Source organism: Balaenoptera ricei, chromosome 20 (assembly GCF_028023285.1).
Source record: "Balaenoptera ricei isolate mBalRic1 chromosome 20, mBalRic1.hap2, whole genome shotgun sequence".
Lineage (NCBI taxonomy): Eukaryota > Metazoa > Chordata > Mammalia > Artiodactyla > Balaenopteridae > Balaenoptera > Balaenoptera ricei.
The window spans coordinates 50400469-50427268 of NC_082658.1; the positions used below are offsets into that span (position 1 = coordinate 50400469).

At 41.6% G+C, this 26800-nt stretch overlaps 1 protein-coding gene across 2 annotated transcripts in view; it reads right to left on the minus strand.

Annotated features, from left to right (window-relative positions):
- YWHAE (tyrosine 3-monooxygenase/tryptophan 5-monooxygenase activation protein epsilon) overlaps positions 1–26422 on the minus strand; it is a 40110-nt gene extending 13688 nt beyond the window's left edge. For both annotated transcript variants that reach the window (XM_059906774.1, XM_059906775.1), the window contains exon 1: positions 26248–26422. In XM_059906774.1, the coding sequence (XP_059762757.1) occupies positions 26248–26311 (64 nt within the window). In that variant the 5' untranslated portion in view covers positions 26312–26422. The remainder of the gene's footprint in view (positions 1–26247) is intronic.
- Between the last annotated feature and the right edge of the window lie 378 nt (positions 26423–26800).

Genomic DNA, 26800 nt, shown 5'->3' on the forward strand with positions numbered 1-26800 from the left:
GTATACTTATAGCTGATTCACTTTGTTGTACAACAGAAACTAACACAACATTGTAAAGCAATTATACTCCCATAAAGACATTTAATAAAAAAAAAAAAAAGGAAAAAAGCCAGACCAAAAAGGACTATAATTCCATTTAAATCAAGTTATAGAAAATGCAAAACTATAAAGGCAGAAAGCAAGTAAGTGGTTACCAAGATATGGGGGTGAAGTGAGAGGCTTGTGAGCAAAGGAGTACAAGGGAAATTTGGGGGGTAACAGAATTGTTCTACCGTGGTGGTTACACAACTGAATACATTTATCAAAACAATGAAACTGGTACTTCGCTGGTGGCGCAGTGGTTAAGAATCCGCCTGCCAATGCAGGGGACGTGGGTTCGAGCCCTGGTCCAGGAGGATCCCACATGCCATGGAGCGACTAAGCACGCACGCCACAACTACAGAGCCTGCGCTCTAGAGACCGTGAGCCACAACTACTGAAGCCCACGCACCCAGAGCCTGTGCTCTGCAACGAGAGGCCACCGCAATGAGAAGCCCACGCACTGCAACGAGGAGTAGGCCCCGCTCGCCGCAACTAGAGAAAGCCCACACGCAGCAACGAAGACCCAACTCAGCCAAAAATAAATTTTTAAAAAAACAATGAATTTTATGTGTATAAGTAGTGTATTATAAATTTTACCTCAATACAGCTGAATTTAACGCAATTCTGAAGCATTAAAAAAACAAATATTAAGGCATATATAAGACCATCTGTGGGAGCCTGAGCACATTCATTTGAAACATCCTTTTTTTTTTTCTAACCACAGCCATGAAAAAAAGGCTAAATTTAGTGGCAGTGGAGTAAAGAGGGTATCATTTCAAGCTCACTGCCATACTAGTTCTCAAAAACTAACAACAAATTAAACATGCCTCAGAAGTGAACCAGTAATTCATCTAAGTTGTTCCAACAACAAAGCAATTTAAAAAGTAACCTAGCTACACCAAAAAAAGACCATAATTCTTTTAAATTGTAGAGCTCTGCAACATTACATATGGAAAAACTTTACCCAAATATCTAATACCACTAAAAGTTTAACAATGGTATGTCTCTGGGTACTATTCCAGATGACAGATTTTTTTCATTTTTCTGTGCTCTAGAAATTTTCAGCAATGATCATATAATAGTTTTACAATGTGAGGGGAGAAATATATTTTAAATACTCAATGATATTCTACTATCGCAGCTTCAATTAAGTATATAATTCCCTTCATTGAAAAAGCCACGAAACAATGCACAAAAGACTGTGGTACAAATAGAAAAGTAGCAGTTATCTGTTATTATTAAATAACAGCTTTACTGCTCTATAATGCACATACAACTCACCTATTTAAAGCATACAATTCAGTGGTTGTTAGTATACTCACAGAATTTGCACAACCATTACTATAATCGATTTTTCATCATTCGAAAAAGAAAAGCTCCATACACATTAGCAGTCATTCCCCATTTATCCCCAAATCCCTCAGCCCTAGGCAACTACCAATCCACTTTCCATCTCTATGGATTTACCTATTTGGACATTTCATATAAATGGAACTATATAGTATGTTGTCTTCTGTAACTGGCTTCTTTCACTTAGCATGTTTCAAGGTTCAGCCATAGTGCAGCATCTATCGACACTTCATTTACTGAATGTATATAAGTGTTAACCACATTTTACTTATCCATTCATCAGTTAATGGACATTTGAGTTGACTTTCCACTTTTTGGCTATTATGAAAAATGCTACTATGAACATTCATGTAAGTATGCATTCAAATCTCTTGAATATATACTTAAGAAGTGGAACTGTGGGGTCATATGATAACTTTCTGAGGAAGGAGCTGTTGAACTTTTTAACAGGGGCTGCACCATTTTTACATTCCACCAGCAATAGAGGAGGATTCTAATTCCTCCATACTCTCACCAACACGTTTCCTTTTTTTTTTTTTTTAATAATCATCCTAGTGGGCGTGAAGTGGTTATCTCTGATTTTGATTCGCCTTTCCTTGACAGCTAATGATGTTGAGCATCTTTTCATATGCTAACTGGCCATTTGTGTATGCTCTCTGGAAAATACCATTCAGATGTTATGACAATTTTTGAGTTATCTGCCTTTTTATTACGGAGTTGTAGTAGTTACTTTTAAAAGCCAAACTACTCCTCATAGCCCTTTATCTTCAGAATTTCTTCATTCCTGAAGGAACTAGATTAAGGGATAGTAGTAGCCTGAAGCAGAAGAGAAAAGAGCTAAAAGTTCTACAACCAGTGCTTTGTACCAATCTGTACAAATTATGACTATAAAGAAATTCTCATAACACTGGTGTCATCCTTATCCTTTTTTTAACACCAGCAACAGAAACACAATCCTAACTATAATATACCCCAAAAGTATGTGAAAACCCTAATTTATCCAAAACTCTAGACCAGCCACACCCTTAAAACCTCCATCAGCAGAGGACTAACACCAGTTATATTCACATAACCTTCTCAAACACTAGTATTTCATGAAATCATTATTGCAGCAACTATTTTATCAATGCAATCTCAGCATTTCTCAGATGGCGGAAGGCTGTCAAATCTATCTGCAGCAGATATGATCACAATTTATGAACCAGAGAACTGCAACTCATGGTCAAATCACTACTTGTGGATGCGCAGTTTGGTACATGAGTTTTGGGCAATAAAATATAATTTCTGGGACTCTTGATAGTTTGGGGACAACAGGTAGCTGACTGAAAATCACCACTGTTACAGAAACTCTGAAACATATAATCCTCACAACTCAAAGGACATCTTAACCAAATACTAAGCTTGTTTCGTTCCAGGTCATTTCTCCTTCATTGAGTGATAATAGCCTAGTTAGACATCCATTACATTAAACCAGCTTGCTTCTTTTTGTTACTGACTATCCTGCCAGGAGAGTCAAATGTTTTGCACTCCAACTTTAATTTAGCTTTAGTTCTTGGTTTTTGCTCTTTGAACTATTTACACATTGCTTCGATAAACTCATTCACAAATAAAACACCTCACGGTAGGCACTGTTCCAAATGCTTTGCACCGGAACAGACACTGAATCTGAACAGACCTTTGAGGTAGGTACCAGTATTATCCCCATTTTATAAAAGGAAACTAAAAACTGTGAGGGTGAAACTTGCTCAAAATCACAAATTCAGTGGATTACAACAGGCACTCTGACTCCACAGTCATGCTTTGATTTAATCATATTATCTCAGATTTGAACATTTGAATTCATCTGTATGGGGATCCTTTCGTTTGCTTTTATAAGAACAGATGCAAGATAAATGATTTCAATGACAACAGACATACACGCTTAATACATTAAAATGTGGTTTATTCCTGCTTACATCTTCTTCCCCCTACAAGTTAACCTCCCAGAACATTATCTTCAAAAACCTTAACTGCCAATGCCTAGTAGAGAGCAGATGCTCCCATGCCACTAACAGTAAACAACATCCCAGTAAACTTGATTCTCCCAAGACTGTCCCTGCCAGATGGTAAAACAGGTCTCTGCTGAGGTCCAATAGTCTTAATTTTATAAAGACAGAGTACAAAATCTAAAGGGGGGCCTACAGTTTCTAGTAAGAGTCAGACTCAGGATGGAGGCAAACTGTTCAGAATCAGTCACAGGAAAACAAGCGGGCTCTATACTGGATGATAGGACTCATGTACCTCCTACCAAAGTATACAGGGTCATGACCATAATTTCTCTGAACATGGAAAAAAATGTCTGCCGGCTGTCAGAACACATAATTCTGACTTTAAAGACAAAAAACTGAAAAAGTAACTTGCCTAAAGTCACACAGCTATTAAGTGGTAAAACCAGAATTCGAACCCAGACAATCTAACTTAAGTGCCTGAGCTCCCTCTTAACCACCACATTCAACTAACTTTCCAAGTAGTGTGCTCACAGAAACAAATTCTTAAGTCCAAAAACACTAACGGCAAACACCCCAAGGACAGAAAAGGGCCACAGAATCAAACACTGCCTTAAAAAGGTTCTGTCACTCAAGGTCCTGGAGAGGTCTTGGGTTTGCTTTATGTAAAGATTGATCAGTTGACCCATGACCTTTCCTCTTTGTCTAGGACACTATTCATTCCTCTGGATCAAGTTCTTATTCTGCAAAGCCTTACTGTGCTCTCCAACCCATGTTCATACTCCTTTCTCTGTGTTGAGGATCAGTGTTTTTCTTCCCATCAAATACTACCGTCCTAAAAGGGCATTAACTGTGTCTTTATCTCCCTATTCCCAGAAAAGCACAGTATCTAATGATATAAATGGCACACAAACATTTGATGAAAGAATGAAGAACGCAAACTGAACTATGTTAATAGAGATTGAGAAATATATTTTGGTGGGCCTGACTATATCACAGATAAATGAAACCTATTTAAGGATCCCCCCGCTAGATAGAACAAGAGATTCTATAGTCCCTTCTCAGCAATTTCAATATGCCCTTTTTCTGCAGCCCATTTTATTTTGTAGAAAATTTAGCTATTATCTGTCCCTAAAGAAGTTTCTGAGACCCAAAGAATCATCCTGAAGGTCTGAATTCTGTTCATTAAATACATAAAGGGGAATTCAGTATAGGTGTCCTATGTTATCAAACTTCAGTTAAATGCCTATAGTACATTCAAATAATATACCCAATTAACAAGACTATGGCATCTTAGGGCCTTACGAAGTATCTAGTATTATATGATCTGATCTTGAATTCTGTACATGAAATGACTAAAGAAGACCAAAACTCTTTCATACTACAGAAGTCAAGGCATTTGGGGATATTCTGAGAACTGGGTATACTGTAGTCTAGAAGGCTTACCAATTCATCTGCTATACATTATCAAGAAAAGGCACAAAGAATGTGAAGGGTTATAACTTGTCTTTCATATGGAAAAGTGGCTGGTTGATGTTTAAAAAAAAAAAAAAAAAAGGAGAGGGTAGGAAATAAGCCCATCAAAGCAATCTACAACAGAGAATACAAAAGTGCCACTTTAAATAATAACCAGATTTGATTCCCAATCAAGAGCCTCCTAGGGTGCATTTAGAGCAAGACAATCAAGGGGGAAAAAAATCTAGCTCTATCCTTTATTTAAAAGACTAAGATCATCTACCACTTCACACCCATTAGGATGGCCACTATCAAGAAACCAGAAAACAGGTGTTGGCAAGAATGTGGAGAAATTGGACCCCATGCCCTGTTGGTGGGCATGTAAAATGGTACATTTGCTGCATAAACCAGTATGGTAGTTCCTTGAAAAATTCTGAAAACAGAATTACCATATGACCCAGCAATTCCACTTCTGAGTATATACCAAAAAGAACTGAAAGCAGGATCTTGAACAGATATATCTGGATATTTTCACAGCAGCATTATTCATGATAGCTACAACATGGACGCAATCAAGTGTCCATTGACGGGTGAAGAGATAAGCAAAAGGTAGGTGTATACATGCAATGGAATATTAAAAAGGAAATTCTGCAATATGCTACGACATAGACGAACCGTAAGGACATTATACTAAGTGAAAGAAACCAGTCACAAAAACACAAGCATTGCATGATTCCACTTATATGAGATACTTAAATAAGTCATAAAGAAAGTATAATGTTAGTTTCCAGGTGCTAAGGGGACAATGGGAAGTTACTGTTTAATGGATACAGTTTCGGTTTTACAAGATGGAAAGAATCATGGGGATGGATGGTAATGGCATCACAAAAATGTGAATGTATTTAACACCACTTAACTATACACTAAAAAATGATCAACGTGGTGGGACTTCCCTGGTGCTCCAGTGGTTAAGACTCTGAGCTGGGCTTCCCTGGTGGCGCAGTGGTTGAGAGTCTGCCTGCTAATGCAGGGGACACGGGTTCGAGCCCTGGTCTGGGAAGATCCCACATGCCGCGGAGCGACTGGGCCCGTGAGTCACAATTACTGAGCCTGCGCGTCTGGAGCCTGTGCCCCGCAACGGGAGGGGCCGCGATAGTGAGAGGCCCGCGCACCGCGATGAAGAGTGGCCCCCGCTTGCCGCAACTAGAGAAAGCCCTTGCATGAAACGAAGACACAACACAGCTAAAAAAAATAAATAAATAAAAATAAATTAAAAAAAAAAAAAGACTCTGAGCTCCCAATGCAGGGGACCAGGGTTCAATCCCTGGTCAGTGAACTAGATTTCACATGCCGCAACAAAGATCCCGCATAACACAGCCAACATCTGGCGCAGCCAAATAAATAAATAATTTTTAAAAAATATGTATCACTGTTTAAAAAAAAATGATCGTGGTAAATTTTGTTATGTGTATTTTCTCACACACACACGATGAAGATGAACTAAGTAGCTCTGTCCCAAACTCTGTAGTCCCCCCTTCTCAATGAAAAGTAATCCAGATGACAGACATGATGATGATAGTATTGATAAAATCTTCAGTTAAGTAGGGACTGTTGAAAAGAAACTCCTCCAAAGACCCAACATGAGAAGAACTTAAGACAATAAATTTATTTCTGGCTTGCATGAAGGCAAGCTTCCCAAATCATTATGTCAAATGGAAACAATGCAAAGTTATCTCAGGGGTGATGCAGAAGTATCATGGGAAAAGCCAGGGGGAAAAAACCAAGGTACCTCTGTAAATTGTAGAACTCTCTGTAAAATTCACCTTGTTGAAATGATAAAAATCACCTCAGTAAAAATCTCTCTAGACCAATTATTAGTTATCAGGCATGGTTGTTTGAAATTGTTAGTTTGGGATCTATCAGAATATATATATATTTTTTAATTTCTTTTGGATGGGGACCATTTTTAAAGTCTTTATTGAATTTGTTACAATATTTCTTTTAATATTTATTTATTTGGTTACACCACGTCTTAGTTGCAGCAGGCAGGCTCCTTAGTTGCGACTCACGAGCTCCACAGTTGCAGCATGTGGGCTCCTTAGTTGTGGCATGCATGTGGGATTTAGTTCCCTGACCAAGGATCAAACCCAGGCCCCCTGCGTTGGGAGTGCAGAGTCTTATCCAGTGTGCCACCAGGGAAGTCCCAGTACATACATACATACATACATACGTGTGTGTGGGGGGGGGGGGTGTATTGTTTGCATTGGGTCTTCATTGCTGTCCGCGGGCTTTCTCTAGTTGTGTTGAGCAGGGGCTACTCTTCGTTGCGGTGCACAGGCTCCTCATTGCAGTGGCTTCTCTTACTGTGGAGCACAGGCTCTAGGCGTGCGTGCTTCCGCAGTTGCAGCACGCGGGCCCTAGAGTGCACATGCTTCAGTAGTTGTGGCTCACAGGCTGTAGAGCACAGGCTCCATAGTTGTGGCGCACGGGCTTAGCTACTCCGCAGCATGTGGGATCTTCTGGGACCAGGGATCAAACCCGTGTCCCCTGCATTGGCAGGCAGATTCTTAACCACTGCGCCACCAGGGAAGCCCGAGAATATATTTTATATGCATACATCTGGACTGACATATAGAGAAGTCTTTACCCCTCCCCCAAGATATATTAGTATTTATATTAAATGAGAGTACTTCTTCAAAAGAGAAAGATCTATTGTTAAAATAGAAGTGTAAAAACTATACTTTTCAATATAACAGCACCATTTTCCCCTCACACTGAGTTTTTCACTTTATCACATGACTATTATCTTAGAGACACTTTACAAAATAACTAAAAACCTCAAATAAGGATAATACTATAATAAAGAGAAAAGAATCACCGTCACAGAAAGCCATTCTGCACTAGAAGAGAACAGCAAAAGGAAGAGAACAAATATCTTGAAGTATTTTCCCAGTTGCTGAAGAAAAAACTTGTTTTTTTTTTTCTTTCGGTCGCACCGCACCACATGCGGGATCTCCGAGCAGGGATCAACCCCGCACCCCCTGCAGTGAACGCGTGGAGGCCTAACCACTGGACCGCCAGGGAATGCCCCAGTGTCAGAAGTTTAAATTTTGGGAACATTTCCAAACACTGAAAGCTGGGATGTATGAAGGTGAATGTCTCTTGTACCATACACAGAAAAAATATTTGTGTTTTCTGGGTCAAAAGTGGGGAAGATAAGTACAGCAGCAAAGGAAAACCTGATGTTTGCATGGGTTGGGGTAGGGGGGTGGGGGAGTTCCCAAATGAATAAAAAGCAGAAAACCAGACTTGTGCCAGCAACAGTAGAGAATAACTAGATTGAGGACCAAAGGGAGAACTAAAAGGCTTAAGATGAAAGAGCTCAGGCTGGCCAGAGAGCTTAATGTGATGAATATCTCCCTTAAAATCTCAATACTTAGTTCTGAAGAGATATGGTTTAGAAATTAAGGAATGAAAAGAAGGAAATCCACCAGAGACTTAGTGTGCACAGAAGGGGGAAGTGTTATGCCCTTTAATGATTCATTCATATTGAGGCATGCCATGAAAGCAAAATGTCCTTCATATAGCATGCACATATTTAACATACCAGCCAAAGGATGATCTTTAGAAAAGCTGGCATATAATTTTGAGACAGCTCTGCCTCCCCTAAGATTCTGGAAAGCAGAGAGGCCTGGATGTAATCTACTTAATATCTCACAATTGAAAGTACAAGAAACAGTAAACACGTTTTCAACCTTTTCTGAATTGTGATTGATAATTCTGTATTCCCAAAGGATAGGACAGGTGAGCTTGGGAACCAAATTATTCACCAAATTTCAGAGCCTTGACACAACAAAGGTTTCTTTCTCACTCAAATGTTTGTGAGAGTTCACCATCTTGGGGCTGTACAGTTCGGTACTTGAGGCTTCTCTAGTCAAGGAAGCAAGGGAAGAAACAGAAGAATCAGGAAAGGGTTGGTCACTGTCTCTGTTAAGTCCCCTACATACGAACCTTCAAGTTGTGAACTTTCAAAGATACGAACATGCGTTAGCATGTCCAATCACCTAAGTCAGTTCACCTTTCTGGAGTACACTGCCACGTGCATGCAACCTTTACAAGTGGTTGTGCTTTTGTGTACTTTACAGTACTGTATAGAGTACAATAGTATAGTGTCTTTATTTCAAGCTAGATCTGCAAGAGGATGACTTCATTGAACTCCTTGCGTGCAACATGAGGAGCTTACTAATGAAGACCTGATGGAATCGGAGACCCACAGAAAGGACGAAGAGAGACAAAAGAAGCAGTAACTGAAGAATCAAAGAGACTCACAATGTGGGAAATGGCAAGGAGATTTTACTTGAGGAGGCACTTTTAGTTTTTTGAGGCACAGGACCCAAACGTAGAACGGTACTGCAGCAGCCGTTCAGATTGCAATCCAGTCCTACGGTGTCATTTACGACGAGAAAAAAAGAGCTACTACCCAGACATGACTGGGTCGTTTTTTCAAGAGCGTAGGTAGAATTGAATCCATCAAGGAACCAGAACCTGTGCCATCAACGTCAGGTGTGAGTGAAATTGCAGCTTGCCCTCTGTCTCCTATTGCTGATGATCCTTCAGCTCTACCATCTCCCACCTCCTCTCCCTCCTCCAGTCAGTAACTCTTCTTGCCTGTTCACTCGATGCCAGCCCTTGTATGCCAGCTGTTGTACTGCACTACTGTGCTTTTCAAGGTACTGTTTGTTTTATGTATTATTTCTGTGAAAAGTATTATAAACCTACTACAGTACAGTACTATACAGCAAACTGTGTTAGTTGGGTGCCTAGGCTAACTTTGTTGGGCTTAGTAACAAATTGGACTTACAAACGCGCTCTCGGAACAGAACAAGTTCGTATGTAAGGGACTTACGTGTACACAGTTACACATACAATTTCTGCTCACATTTCACTGGCCAAACAGCTCACATGACCCTGCTGTTGCCCAAGTACAAGAAGTTGGAAGAAGGGGGGAGGGCGCACTATAGTGTCTCAATATAGCTTAAAAAAAAAAAAAAAAAAACCCCAATGAAACCACACTAAGATTTATTAAAAAAAAAAAAAAAAAGGCTATCAAACCAGACATTACTTGTAAGATCACAGATACGCATAGGAATTATGGGCAATTAATTAACACAGACGACGAATTTTGTCTATGGTTAATGACAATTGAAGCAACAACTTAAAATGTCCCAAGCTGGACTTTCCTGGTGGCACAGTGGTTAAGAATCCACCTGCCAACGCAGGGGACACGGGTTCGAGCCCTGGTCCAGGAAGATCCCACATGCCGCGGAGCAACTAAGCCCATGTGCCACAACTATTATTGAAGCCCACATGCCTAGAGCCCGTGCTCCACAACAAGCCACCACAATGACAAGCCCGCCCACCGCAACAAAGAGTAGCCCCCACTCGCCGCAACTAGAGAAAGCCTGCACGCAGCAACAAAGACCCAATGCAGCCAAAAATAAATTAATTTTTAAAAACTCCAAAAAAAAAGAAATAAAAAAAATAAAATAAAATGTCCCAAGCTAAATTTTGTTCCTGTATTTGATAACAAGAAATATGCAAGTTTGTTGGAGAAAATATTTCCAAGGTACTAAACCTAAGAGGAATTTACCATATGTATCTTCACGTAAAAAGGAAGTCACAGAAAACGTTTGACTAGATTTACACAAGAGAAGCAGTCTTCACTCAGATACTTCTGATCTCATGAAATCAATGAGAGCATTTCTACAGGAAGTTACCTATGTGAATGTCCAGGTGTTATGCTGCTTTCAGATGATCTGATGGACTTAGACAACCTCCAAAAAATGAGTGAAATTATCAGCTAAGCAAAATTTATACAACCACTAAACAATCAATTCATATGGATAACCCAATGACAATCACCATCCTGTCTTACAGATTTCTAAAAGAGTCGTATCTCTTGGTAGCAATGACTTAATATTTAGGAATATACAGGTAAGAACCAAATTTTTTCTAAAACTATGCATTTTCTCTGTCACACTGACGAATACTCCACTGGCACCAATAATTCTGTACCATAAAGCATGGAAAAGAAATTTGATTTGGACAATTTTAAGGGCAGGTATTGTCAGCTAATAAAAGAAATTCAATATGATCCCTACAGAACATGATTTTTGACAGAGCTATACTCTCATAAGCCCATCAGATTAAGCTGGTTACAAAACATTCTCAGAAAACTAACGTGACTTAAATTGGCTGTTGAACATTAAATCCCTGCCAAATTCGACAATTTAGTTTCATCACTAATAATTCACCTGCCTAAGTCTGCACAAAGTTTGTGATGCCATCACTTTAAAATGTTTTTTGCACTTGTATGAGTGTGCTTCCAAATCACTGAGTGCGACAACACAATTTAAGATTTTACATTACTCAAAATTGTGAGTCAATCTATTAAAAAATTCTTAACTGGGAAATCCCCTGGTGGTCCAGTGGTTAGGAGTCAGTGCTTTCACTGCCAAGGGCCCACGTTCAATCCTGGCTGGGGAACTAAGATCCCACAAGCCATGCGGCGCAGCCAAAAAAAATAAATAAAAAAAATTCTTAACTACTTTAATTCCAACAGTAAATAATGTGGAAAGGATCTAAAAATACAGTTAAAAGCTGATGTTTGTAGCTTTAGGAGACTTATATCACATATTTTCCTAGAGAGATAAAAAGCTATAGTAATCACTAGTTATACTTTGTTAAAACCAACAAAATATTGAGATGTATCTTACATATATTAATAAGACTTTTTTTTTAATTTTTATTTATTTATTTATTTATGGCTGTGTTGAGTCTTCGTTTCTGTGCGAGGGCTCTCTCTAGTTGTGGCAAGCGGGGGCCACTCTTCATCGCGGTGCGCGGGCCTCTATCGTGGCCTCTCTTGTTGCGGAGCACAGGCTCCAGACGCGCAGGCTCAGTAATTGTGGCTCACGGGCCTAGCTGCTCTGCGGCATGTGGGATCTTCCCAGACCAGGGCTCGAACCCGTGTCCCCTTCATCAGCAGGCAGATTCTCAACCACTGCGTCACCAGGGAAGCCCCCAAGAAGACTTATTTTAAAATGCAATCTGAGTAAACAGTTTGGCCAAGATTTGGAAGCCACTCCTGGGTTTTGTTTTGTTTTTTTATTTTTTACTTATTTTTGGCTGTGCTGGGTCTTTGTTGCGGCACATGCAGGCTTTCTCTAGTTGCAGTGTGCGGGCTTCTCATTGCAGTGGCTTCTCCTGTTGTGGAGCATGGGCCCTAAGCACGTGGGCTCAGTAGTTGCGGTGCATGGGCTCAGTAGTTGCAGCGCACAGGCTCTAGGATGCGCGGGCTTCAGTAGTTGTGGTGCACAGGCTTAGCTGCCTCACAGCACGTGGGATCTTCCCAGACCAGGGATTGAACCCGTATTGCCTGCATTGGCAAGCGGATTCTTAACCACTGTGCCACCAGGGAAGTCCCTGGGATTCTTCTTTAAGCAAAAGTTTAAATGGCTTAAAGTTGACAGAATAAATCTGACATCTAAATACACTTTGTGTTGAGTACTATATGAAATGAACAGGATGCTGAAACAAAACAGGAGATCTGGGAAGCCTCTCTAAAGAGGTCTTATATTTTATTCCAGTAACATTTTTACTATTCTTGTCATATCTACATATCACTTGTACTGTTACTAGGTGGACCAAAAGACACACACACTTTGGGAAACGGCATGGTAGGAAACCACATTTATAGCCAGAATGATGCAGATTAGATTTTCATTCTGGCTTAGATATTCATTTACATGCTATTTGACCTATGTCACTTAACCTCTATGAACTTGTTTACTCACCTACAACTTGGAAGATACCCATCACACGAGAGTTAAAATGAGATTGCATCGTAAACTCCCTGGCACGTAATAGGAACTCAACAATATGTTAAAATCCTTTTCTTTGCTTGCCTCTTTTAAGACTTAACAAACAAACAGGAATCCAAGAAGATGTAAGCACTTAGAGAAGTGTTAACACTGTGCTTGAAGCAGTAATAAGCTAAATAAAGAACAGTGAACTTGGTCTTAATGGCATTTACAATGTTGAATCCTTTCCAAATGGTTTTCAATTCACTTTACTCAGATCCACCACAGGAATCACTAACTATGGAAACTACAGCCTTACAAAATATGTTTCATAAATAGTAAGACTTGAAAGTTGAAATTACTCCTTGATCCATGGGCTGCAGAATGGATGTTGTGTTAGCAGGCATGAAAACAGCATTAATCTCATTGTACATCTTATCAGAGCTCTTGGGTGACCAGGTGCATTGTCAATGAGCAGCAATATTTTGAAAGGAATCTTTTTTTCTGAGCAGTAGATCTCAACAGTGGGCTTAAAATATTCAATAAACCATGCTGTAAACAGATGTGCTGTCATCCAGGCTTTGTTGTTTCATTTACAGAGCTCAGAGTAAATTTAGCATAATTTTTAAGGGCCCTAGGATTTTCAGAAATCAATAAATGTGGGGCTTCCCTGGGGGCGCAGTGGTTAAGAATTCGCCTGCCAGTGCAGTGGACATGGGTTCGAGCCCTGGTCTGGGAAGATCCCACATGCCGCAGAGCAACTAAGCCCAAGCACCACAACTACTGAGACCACACGCCTAGAGCCAATGCTCCGCAACAAGAGAAGCCACTGCAATGAGAAGCCCGTGCACCGCAACAAAGAGTAGCCCCCACTCGTCGCAACTACAGAAAGCCCACACGCACCAACAAAGACCCAACGCAGCCAAAAATAAATAAATAAATAAAATAAATTTAAGAAAAAAAATCAATAAATGAGCATTGGCTTCAACTTCAAATCACCAGCTGCATTAGCACCTAATAAGAATGTCAGCCTGTCCTTTGAAGCTTTTAAGCCAGGCCCTGACTTCTCTCTAGCTATGAAAGTCACAGATGGGATCTTTTTCCAGTAGAAGGCTATGAAACATATGCTTGACAATGGCTCTCAAAGTTCCTCCAGGGTCATTCAGTTACAGTTGCCCACAGTGGTAGTTAGCCTGATAATACACCTTTATTGACAATCTGCTGGCCCTCGCTCCCCAACTGACGTTTACTTCCCCAACAAAGTAAATCATTGGCTCCTGAATCTTTGCTTTAGGGTCCACTTCTAGGGAAACTCAAACTAAGACAAAGTTGCACTTGAAGAACATAGTCTATAATCCTTGCTACAGGAAGTGTAGTCTACAGACCAGGAACATCAGACATCACCTGGGGGCTTAATGAAAAAGGAGAAATCCCACGCACCATCACAACCCTCCTGTTATAATCTCTACTTAAAGAAGACCTCTGGGGGCTTCCCTGGTGGGGCAGTGGTTAAGAATCCGCCTGCCAATGCAGGGGACACGGGTTCGAGCCCTGGTCTGGGAAGATCCCACATGCTGCGGAGCAACTATGCCCATGCATCACAGCTACTGAGCCTGCGCTCTAGAGCCCATGAACCACAACTACTGAGCCCACGTGCCACAACTACTGAAGCCCACACGCCTATAGCCCGTGCTCTGCAACAAGAGAAGACACCGCAATGAGAAGCCTGCACACCTCAACGAAGAGTAGACCCCGTTCGCCGCAACTAGAGAAAGCCCGCATGCAGCAACAAAGACCCAATGCACCATAAATATATTTTTTAAAAAAACATAATATGAAAATACAGAGGCAGATACAGGGAAAAGCGACAGAAATCAATGAACTACGTAAATGAAGGGAAAAAATAGTAAGAGGTCCACACTCAAAGTATGCAGCACCACTCAAAAATTAGTTAATTGATCCTTTTTTTAAAAAACTGAACAAAAAACTATGCAATATTGCCACAGAATTTCCCATATTCTCCAACTCAGGGTCTCTGGCAATTCACTGCTGAAAAAACAGCTAAGACAGCCTCCAAGAAGGGAGCTCTACAAGGTCATCTAGTCAAATCTAGCTGTATACCCGGAGATATGTATTAAATTTGAGTACTGATCAAATGCCTTAATTTTTTTTTTTTTAATTCACGTTCTTTTATTTATTTATTTATTTATTTATGACTGTGTTGAGTCTTCGTTTCTGTGTGAGGGCTTTCTCTAGTTGCGGCAAGTGGGGACCACTCTTCATCGCGGTGCGCGGGCCTCTCACCATCGCGGCCTCTCTTGTTGCAGAGCACAGGCTCCAGACGCGCAGGCTCAGTAATTGTGGCTCACGGGCCCAGTTGCTCCGTGGCAAATGCCTTAATTTTTAATAAGCACCCTCAGTGACTTAGTCAAGGCTTTGAGAAACGATCTATTCCCGTGTTTCTCAACCCTGGCTGCACAGTAAAATCCCTTGGGAAGGTTTTCTTCTTTAAAGGTAGACTGACATAGGTGAACAAACCAGACATTTTAAAAGTTTTTATGTTAGTCTGGTTGAAATGGTCCAATTTTTTTGAAAATAGATTTATTTATTTTTGGCTGCGTTGGGTCTTCGTTGCGGAGCACAGGCTCTAAGTATGCAGGCTTCAGTAGTTGTGGTATGTGGGCTCAGTAGTTGTGGCTCGTGGGCTCAGTAGTTGTGGCTCATGGGCTTAGCTGCTCCACAGCATGTGGGATCTTCCCAGACCAGGGATCGAACCCGTGTCTCCTGCATTGGCAGGCAGATTTTTAACCACTGCACCACCAGGGAAGTCCCCAATTTTTGTTTTAAAAAACCTTTTTTATATTCACAATGTTTTGTTGAAGGAAAAAGGCACGTGGCTGAATAACATATATAATGTGATTTCTATGAAAGAATGCAGTACATTATGTGTATATACTATAAATATGTATCTATCTTTAGGACACTTTTTTTTTACATTAACATCTCTGAAACCCAGATTTCTCTTAGTCAGTGGCATGTCATGATGCATTTAGCATTCTTCTGTATTAGTGTGATGCATGTTATATCAATAACATTAGAGTCAGTAAAACAAGGTATGTTTGTGAATACATGCATTGGCACTTGAGCAAAGTTCTAAAAGTATATTCAAACTGTCAACAACAGTTACATCCGGCAGGTTGGAGTAGCTGTCAGTATTTTTTACTTGATAGGGCTGTACTTGTTTAACTTTTTTATATTTAATTTTAGCTTCTGTAGTTAAAAAAAAGAATCGGGAAAATTGTGGACTTCCCTGGTGGTCCAGTGTCCGCCTTCCAATGCAGGGGATGCAGATTCGATCCCTGTTCGGGGGAACTAAGATCTCACATGCCGCAGGGCAACTACAGAGCCCGTGCGCGCCACAACTAGAGAGAAGCCCGCACACTGCAACCAAAGATCCCACATGCCACAACTAAGACCTGACGCAGCCAAATATAAAATAAATATTTTTTTTAGAAAAGTGGGAGGGCTTCCCTGGTGGCACAGTGGTTAGGAATCCTCCTGCCAACGCAGGGGACACGGGTTTGAGCCTTGGTCCGGGAAGATCCCACATGCTCGGAGCAACTAAGCCCGTGTGCCACAGCTACTGAGCCTGTGCTCTAGAGCTCACGAGCCACAACTACTGAGCCCATGTGCCACAACTACTGAAGTCCGTGCGCCTAGAGCCCGTGCTCTGCAACAAGAGAAGCCACCGCAATGAGAAACCTGCGCACCACAACGAAGAGTAGCCCCTGCTCGCCGCAACTAGAGAAAGCCCACAAGCAGCAACGAAGACCCAATGCAGCCAAAAATAAATAAATAAGAAATTACAAAGTGGTATTTTTCTTCTACTCAATACTGTTTAATCTATTCCTTTTTTTCTATAAATTTATTTATTTATTTATTTATTTATGGCTGTGTTGGGTCTTCATTGCTGCATGTGGGCTTTCTCTAGTTGCGGGGAGCAGGGGCTACTCTTTGTTGTGGTGCGCGGGCTTCTTATTGCAGTTGCTTCTCTTGTTGTGGAGCATGGGGCCTAGGCGCGCAGGCTTCAGTAGATGCAGCACGCGAGCTCAGTGGTCATGGCTCGCGGGCTCTAGAGCGCGGGCTCAGTAGTTGTAGCACACGGGCTTAGTTGCTCCATGCCATGTGGGATCTTCCCAGACCAGGGCTCAAACCCGTGTCCCCTGCATTGGCAGGAGGATTCTTAACCACTGTGCCCCCAGGGAAGTCCCATAATCTCTCTATTCCTTGATTAAATAAAATAACATGTGAACATCTTCAATGGCCATGTGAAAAAGCCAGGGGGTTTAGGAATAAGCACTAGTTAAGATTTCAAAGCTAGAAACAAAGAATCTCACAATGCATAAGGGGAAAGCAGAAAGACAACAGTAATTTAAAATATAAAACAGTAAGAAAAATTCCACATTAATAAATGGGATTCTACTGGTTACACTTAAGGAACCATATTAATACTACATAATCTAATAAACCCAAACATTTTCTTACAACTGCATTTTACCAACTGTAAAGTATAATACTGAGACCAACTCTCCTCTGGAAAGAACAATGAGGGTAGCAGCCTTGTACATTCTCTTTATCCTGACAACTAGCAAAAAAGGATGAAATTCCATTCATGTTATTCGGGAGAAAAAACAGTATTTTATGCAGCACCTTTTCTCCAAAATGATCAAAGTATCTGGGGTCCCTATGTCACACAGTTCTAAGAGAAGTTTATCATGCCAAAGTGACCCTGAAAGTGCTGTATTAAAAGAATTGCAAATACAGCAAATTTGAATCCATTATTGTGAGAAAAGAAAAAAAAAAAGCAGAGAACAGACCTACAAAGTGAAAATAGGTCAACTCAAGTAAGGTAAGTAAAAAAGCTAAACCAGCCTCTGAGGGAAAGTATTCGTGCACAGTCCCTCATTAATCCTGGTGCTTCCTTAAAAGCTTGATGCCTTTTGGGGTATACTGAAGCCTCATCTTCCAGGCCTTCCAACCACAACTTAACATTACGTTAAATCATATAAAATGATCATTTTTGTAGGTCAAAAATGGCTGAGGGCTTCCCTGGTGGTGCAGTGGTTGAGAATCTGCCTGCCAGTGCAGGGGACACGGGTTGGAGCCCTGGTCTGGGAAGATCCCACATGCCGCGGAGCAACTGGGCCCGTGAGCCACAACTACTGAGCCTGCGCGTCTGGAGCCTGCGCTCCGCAACAAGAGAGGCCGCGACAGTGAGAGGCCCACGCGCCGCGATGAAGAGTGGCCCCCACTTGCCGCAACTAGAGAAAGCGCTCGCACAGAAACGAAGACCCAACACAGCCATAAATAAATAAAAATAAATAAATAAAATACCTACTCTGTAGGGTTGTTTTTGAGGATTGAGAGAATGTTAAGCACCTGGAATAGTTTTTAATAAATAGCAGATGGTACTGTTACAGGGTTTTATTATCACAGAGTCAATGAAAATAATTTTTTGAGAAAACTTTTGTTTGTTAATACCACTTAACACTAGTAGTCAATAAAGAAAGAATTTGATATGGGACAGGGACCAGCACCAGGTATAATGCCTTACATTGTACCAAACACCACTGTTGTTACTAATTCAAATTAACTCTTAATTACACATACTAACAGAAAAGTAATTCTAAAAGCATTTACACATTCACTGCAAAATAAGCCCCTTGAACAGACCTTTTGTCTGTTTTGTTTACTGGTGCATCCCAAGTTGTCTAGAACAGTGCCTGGTACATACTCTGAATACTAAGGCTTTTCAAAACACAATAATCTTGGGCTTCCCTGGTGGCGCAGTGGTTGAGAATCTGCCTGCCAATGCAGGGGACACGGGTTCAAGCCCTGGTCTGGGAGGATCCCACATGCGGCGGAGCAACAGGGCCCGTGAGCCACAACTACTGAGCCTGCGCGACTGGAGCCTGTGCTCCGCAACAAGAGAGGCCGCGATAGTGAGAGGCCCGCGCACCGCGATGAAGAGTGGCACCCGCTTGCCACAACTAGAGAAAGCCCTCGCACAGAAACGAAGACCCAACACAGCCAAATATAAATAAATAAATAAATAAAACACAATAATCTTGACACTCAAATATGTACCATTTTTCTTCTTCATGCACCAGCCTAAACAGAGGAGCCTCTCACTCTAAAATTAACTCATACTTTCCCTTAAAAAAGAGTAAAACAATTTTTAGCCTTGGGAATTCCCTGGTGGTCCAGTGGTTCGGACTCCACATTTTCACTGCTGAGGGCCCAGGTTCGACCCATAGTTGCAGAACTAAGATAGCTCAAGCTGCACAGCCGGCCAAAAAAAAAAAAAAAAGTCTAGCCTTAAAAAAATTTTAGGGCTTCCCTGGTGGGGCAGTGGTTAAGAATCCGCCTGCCAATGCAGGGGACATGGGTTCAAGCCCCGGTCCAGGAAGATCCCGCATGCCGCGGAGCAACTAAGCCCATGTGCCGCAACTACTGAGCCTGCGCTCTAGAGCCCAAGAGCCACAACTACTGAGCCTGAGTGCCAGAACTACTGAAGCCCACGTGCCCAGAGCCCATGCTCTGCAACAAGAGAAGCCACTGCAATGAGAAGCCCATGCAGTGCAACGAAGAGTAGCCCCTGCTCGCCGCAACTAGAGAAAGCCCGCCTGCAGCAACGAAGACCCAATGCAACGAAAAATAAATAAATAAATTTAAAAAGAAAAAAGGAAGAACTACATACCAGGGACTTCCCTGGCGGTCCAATGGTTAGGACTCCGCGCTTCCACTTCAGGGGGCGCAAGTTCCATCCTTGGTCAGGGAACTAAGATCCTGTATGCCACAAGGTGCAGCCAAAAAATCAAGTACTACATACCTCAACATGGCCAAAGTATAGGTTATACTGCTTGGGAATAAATTTGGACAACCTTCATCCTCTGGATATGCAATTTTACAGATGAGTTAAGATTAAGGATTTTGTTTTGAGAACTAACCTTTATGCAAATGTAACTTGCACACTAAACCCATGAGAATACACTTGCTCAGAATAACTCAAAAAAGGTACGTTATCCTCTAATATGAATGTAGATCAACAGCAAAAACATTTACTTCATCTCCGACAATGGGTAAGAGGAAGTTTTCACAATTAATACTACTACCTGATAATTATACTTTGCAGTTTACAAAACCCCACAACTTCATAACCACCCTTGAAATTAGCAAGCAAGGTAGATATCATTAATCCCCAATCTACAGATAAGGAATCCAGATGATTCCAAGGCCTTTGCACTACATTACATCCACCAAAGTATGAGTCATTTTTTTTTTAAGTATTCTGACTTCCTAACAAGCAAATTTAACAAGGTAACTATTTATTTATTATAAATTTATTTATTTATTTTTGGCTGTATTGGGTCTTCATTGTGCGTGCCAGCTTTCCCTAGGTGCGGTGAGCGGGGGCTACTCTTCGTTGAGGTGCCCAGGTTTCTCATTGCGGTGGCTTCTCCTTGCGGAGCACGGGCTCTAGACGCACGGGCTTCAGTGGTTATGGCACACGGGCTCAGTAGTGGTGGCTCGCAGGCTCTAGAACGCAGGCTCAGTAGTTGTGGCGCACGGGCTTAGCTGCTCCGCGGCATGTGGGATCTTCCCAGACCAGGGCTCGAACCTGTGTCCCCTGCACTGGCAGGCGGATTCTTAACCACTGCGCCACCAGGGAAGTCCAAAAGTCATTAATTCTTATTCATAGTAACGTGTCTCCTCCAAATTTTTATATGTGAAGAAAAGGGCTTAATACATTTTATATTGCTTTAGCTAGATAAAATCCTGTCCTGATCACAAATGAAGCCTACCAATGACAGATCTGCCCAGCTACTATGATGGATCGATCACTGGAAGCAGGGCAATAAATTCAAGATTAAATTTCAAAAAGATAAACCAGCATCATGATCATACGTTTTCTAAACTATTCAGGATTCAGTGTTCTAAACATAATGATCATAACAAGACGTGGGTGAGACTTTAAAAATATTATTTGGAAAGTTCTAAACTTAAGACAGACCCTGCTGCTAAGGGTCTGCACCTAAGTCAAGTATTTTTAAACACAGATCTAGCTCAAGGTAAACATACATAAAACCAACATACTTGGCTTTGACACCATCAGTCTGATTGACTAGTTAGTATGCCAGTAAGCTCTATTTTCAGCAACTACTGTATTCTTGACGTTTCCAGCTCCCATTTGGGGGAAAGGGGAGTGAGAGGAGGAAAGCTTTCACTTTGCCTTTGATCTGTCTTATGTTCTGCCAAATAATAACTTCATTTGAAAGAAAAAAACCAATATTCTGGGGATTCAGATCTAAGATATCTTGGTGGTAGAGGGATGGACAGAGCCTAGGAAACTTTCTAAATGAGACAACTAGTAGCTTAAGTAGGACGACCATAGGGCAAGTTTGTAGTTTCAGCACCATTATGAATTGGCACCCCTTCATTTCAAGGTATCCTGACTTGAATAAATTATGATGACCCTTCTATTATTATGGCAGCTGTTATTACAACTTAGTAAACTTAAACGAGCTTCTGAAATTGTTCCTAGGAGAGTGACTTGCATGAATATTTAGTTAATGAGCTCAAAGTAATGTTATCTTGGCAAACCAATTTGTCAACTGGGATGTATCTGTATTTAACTGTATCAAACTGTTAACTGACCATTTCAAAAACCGTGAAAACAATCTTGTTTCTGTTCCCCACTACCCCTTAATAGATTCTGCTTGACAGCTAGCTAGGCTACTATTTGGAACACTTGAGAATCATTTGCCAACCTCCCTGCCCCTCAAATTTTTATAACTGTATCATTAAGGGCTGCATTCATTAAGACTAAGGTAAGGGGCAGAAACGTTTTAGAAGTACTTTACAGAAATTTATGGCATTAAGTTATATCCCAATATAGAAATTGTGATAAAGCAAAAAACCTAAATACAAACACACTCTGAGACTACCTAAAATTCATCACTCTAACTTCATTCACTGTGCCTTGTTTTTGAAAGAAAACAAGAGGTTTCTTTAGACAAGTATGAAGATATCTTATCTATTTACAATGGATATGAGTCAAGTCATAAATACCAAAACATATTATGTGAAGTAACTGCTAAAAAAATAAGTATACCCCTCCTCCCACAAGGCACCATCTGATTTAGTTACACATGGGTCTTTTGTGAGTGGCTCAGGAGAAATAAGAGTACCAGTCTAAAGGTCATCAGACAGACAAGTTCTGGCTTTGCCATATACTTGCCAACTAATCATGTGATACAGGAAAATTAAAAAAAATAAAATAAATCACTAAATCTTCTCAAATTCACTTTCCTGAACCATAAAATGGAATTAACATTACCTACTTCAATATCACATGAAATAAGTAAAAAATTTTCTGAAAGTGGTCTGTGAAATGTGAAGTTCTATATAAATATGAAATTATATAACATAAAGTTTAAAATTTTAACCTTTATCCTATGCCTGTCATTACTGTTTAAATACACTTTACTTAAATATAAGGCTAAAAAATTGCTGGAAAATCAGCCTTACAGCCCTTTAAAAAAAAATAAAATCATGCTTTCAGATCAGCTTCTTAAAGTATTTGAAACTCATTTGTAAAATTAGATACATTAATTCACTGTGCTGAAATTTCACTTGCTATACCAGGTTAAAGTCAAGAAATTTAAGATATTTCATATTCCCTTGACCAAGCTATAAAACAATTATGAAAAGCCTGCTTATTCGTATGGACTTTCAGTGGGTTAGCTTGTACTTAATGAATCCAAAATTTGCTCAGTTTAGTATCTGTGTTCTTCCCCATACTAGAATTCAAAGGTGAAAAGGGTGCCTAGAAATGTCCTAGAAATGTCCACAGTAAGAATTTACCCCATCACCACCTCAAATTGCAATGATTCATGATTTCATTATATTCTATAGTTTTGTAAGCCAACAAAGTACACTGAATAATACATTGTGTATATATGCACAAAAGTATACACAAAAGAGCATCTACCTTAAATACAAAGACCAAAAGCTACTTGTAGGAGGAATTTTTTAATTGCATTATCCAACTCTGCTTATGTTTAGGTAGGAGAAAAGAAATGTATTCAATAAAGTTAACTCCATTAACTGAAATAGCAATTAATTTCAGCATTAAGTGAAATAGCAACAATAAAAATTATTACTGGCCTATAGTCAAAGAACTGATAATTAACCTGTGCTTTTAAACTCATTACTAAAGTCAATTTACTCTCATCCATTTTTTTTTCTTAACAAGATGTTTATTAAGGAGCTAATTCAAAACTCCTTGTGGGGGTGGGTGCCCCCCACCCCTCACTGACTACCAAAATAAGCCAGAGATGAGGCTCTGGTGTCTTAAAAGGACAGCTCTCAAGTGACACAGAACAGATGCATTCCTGGTGTTGCGTTCACAGACTGAATCAAACACGACCATCAAAATGTTACCCCTACCTCATGTGGAGCTAATCATCACATGGAGAAGAAAAGTGAAAAAAGGCCAAAACCAGCACTACCCCACAACCCAAATGTAGCTTATGCTGACCGCTCTATTCTCAAAAAATGTAGAAACTACTCATTTTCCCCCCTCTATATTCCCCACTTTCCCATACTAATATGGTTCATATACATGAGAAGTTAAGACTTCAGAAATGCTAAGAGATGATGGGCTTGCTTAATATGGTTATGAATAATATAAAAACCATCCCTTAGACTACTGTTGTTACATGATAAGATGCTAGATTTGATCTTCAAAGTGAACAGTCCTAGCCCCAAACTTCAATATTTCCCATCTGCAACACCAAACTGTCCTTTTCCTGAACACAGCTTAGCTCGTCCTCCAGTACCATTAAATAATCTGCATCAATTGATTCCAATTCCCCAGGACAAAGTTAAATGATGCCACAAAAAAGTTTAAGTACTAGGTTCAACATAACATGCAAGATAAAAGCTAAAGGTACTGCAAGAACAAGGAAAAAAGCCAATATGTATATCCAACTACACCAAACCAAATCATCAAAAGCACTCTTCACCTTCCCCATACCTGATAAATTGTTTGGCAACTATAACTATGGGGTCATTTTTTTGTGACCACAAACAAAACTGAATTATTGCACCCAATAAAAGAGTGGACAAAGGTAGAGGATGATTCCTAATGACTATTTTCCTCTTCTTCCTTTCCAATGAATCCCTCCCAATTTTGTGCCCAAAGGTCACAAGAGATCCTCTCCACCTGGGAGATCCTATATACCCCCCACCCTTAGATCCTGAAGGACAACCCTAATGTTTAAACAACGGTAAGGATGTGGCTCTATAGTCCTGTGTTGAATAACCAATTAAGCCTTTGGTCAAAAATCCTCAACACCCAATTCCAAAAATATGATTTTCACACTAAACTGTCACTTACTTGGAAGCTACAATCACAAGCTTCCAAATCAGTTTTTAAAACAAGTTCTTAAAAAAACCTTCCTCCATGTCCTTTCTGGTGATCACAGCAGGTTTACTCAAAGCCTAAATCCCTACAGAACAAAAAACATTCAAATACAATTTAGAGTTTCTTCCCAAGGGCACTGGTAGATTAAGAGGGGAACCTATTTGGGGCAGGAGAGGGGAAGAAGAAAAAAACTTCCATTACAAGCACACCTACATTTATTTGACTTTTAAACGCTGAAATAAAGACAAGTCTGACCTTGAGCTGTATTTCCCCATCTTATTCCCCTCCCCCTCCCAACAGAAATCTTGTTCAATACAAACGGCAATTTAAGGATTTACAAAACGAAATTTAGTGATCTTTCCTGAATTTGAGTTCGAGGTCTTTTCTCCTAATTTTCAAATTCCTGAATCCTAATGTATGATGACACACTGGGACTAGCCCTGAGGCTATTCACATGACTAAACAGGCATTCAAGGAAAGCAAGGTTCCCACACAGCATGTTGAAAAATAAATGGTTTAATGAAGAAAAATCTAAAGATCACTGACACTTGATTCCAACCATGTCTCACCCCACAACAGCATTAAAAACACAAAAAGCATACATATGATTTTTTGTTTTGATAATACTAGTTTAACGGATGTGGGGGTAATTCAAATACCTAGGTCCAAAATGGGGGGAGGGAGGGACCCAGGCCGGGAGGGGCAATTTAAAAAAGCAGCAGTTTGGGACTGAGCAAACAGACACAATGGCCACTTCGATAAAGTTCTGAAAAATGACTATAGCACCTTTAGGGACAAAGGAGCAATGAACAAAGAAGAACTGTTCGAATCTGTACATAAAGCCGTCTATTAAAATTGGAGAAAAGAAAACAGGATCTGCTGGGATCCCTTATATTCTTAATACAAAAACCCAAGTCTCTGCTGAGTGCTTTGGGATAAGTGAATATCCCCAGTGAAGTACGAACACGCATTCCAAGCCAGGGGAGTCAACCAAAATAGTTACTACACGTTATATGAAAAAACTTTATTTTTCAACAGGTCCTTCCATCTGTCATAACGCTGCGTGTAAACAGGAAAGTCATCATTTTTAAATACCGGTAGATTGAAGCACAGGCATGGAAAAGAGACTAAGAGTCATGATCTCCTTGTTTCCTGTTCAATGTTCTATCCAGCAGAACCCACAACTTATGGAGCCAGAAAATGATTACAGAAACTTCGAGCTCTCTGGGATAAGTCTGAGGACAGGGAGCGTGAAAGAGATTTTTCTAGACCTCCCTAGAAAAAGGCGAGGTTGAACGGAAAGCCTAAAAAACCCCGCTACAAGGTGTGCCGGCCTAAGGGAAGGAAATCCGACCATAGCATCTCAGCTAGCCTCCGCCCAAGGATGAATTGCAGTGATTCCCACTCTCTCCCCCCTTCCCCACCCTCATCCAAGACGGCCCCCCACCACAAGCCCAGAGAAGCCCTCCGCTCGCAAGGGTTCTCCTTTGTGAGACTCCACAGCCGCCGCCCCACTTTGGGCCTCCGGGGAAAAGCCACCGCCCCCACCCGCCATATTTCCCTGAAAGGCGCCCGCGCTACAGCGCCCAGTCGCCACTCTTCCCCATGTGGCGGGTGTTTCTTCCCTCATCACGCCACCAAATTGTTCACCACGTCCCAAAACCGGCCCAGAAACTCCCCTGGGGATTCCTCGCCCGGAGACAGCACCCGCCATCTCCTCCCCCGCCCCCGCCCCGGGACTCGCCCTCCCCCCAGCCGCCATTTTACAACCAACTCCTCCACCCTATGGCCTTGGTCTCCTCGGCTCGCGAATGTCTGCAGCTGAGGACTCCGAAAGGGTCAAATTCCTGAGCCTTGAGCCTCCTACCGCTCCGGGAGCCCAGAGGCCATTTCCTGCTTCCCGAATCCACGTCCCCGGGCCAGGCTTGGAGATGATGCCGCCATTTTGTCTCCTGCTCCCGGCCTCTGTGGGCGGCGGCATAGGGTCCGAGAATTCCAGCCCCCCGTTGCCCCGCCAACTCACCGTCGTATCGCTCAGCCTGCTCGGCCAGCTTCGCCTGGTACACCAGATCCTCCCGATCATCCATAGCGGCAGCGGCTCCGGCAGGGTCTGCGCGACGGATGGAAGCGGATAGCGTCTCCAACTCTCAGCCTCTCGCTCCGCGCCCGGGCAGCAAAAATGGCGGCGCCTCAATCCGGGACTTCCGCCTGCGCACGCGGACAACTGCTCAGCTCTATGGCAACCGCTCCCTGGCAACTGGCGCGGGGGGCGGGTCCGCGAGCTAAGCGCCCGAAGAGGCTGTAACCAGCAAGACGCCCCTCCTCCGTGGGCTCAGCGGCTGCTCTAGGCGGGAACTGCGACTGCGGGGAGGGAGAGCGCCACGAGGGAGCGAGGGAGGCCGGGTGAGGCCAGCTTGGACCGCTCCAGGAGAGAGTGAGCAGGAGAGCCTGGACTGCGGACTGAGAAACGAGAGGCTGTAACGGTTTTTGAAATGGCAAGCCTTCCTCTCTGAAACCACCTTCTCTCCCATTGCCCCGTTTTCTCAGCCAAGCCCAGTCCTGGCCCTTATTCAGAC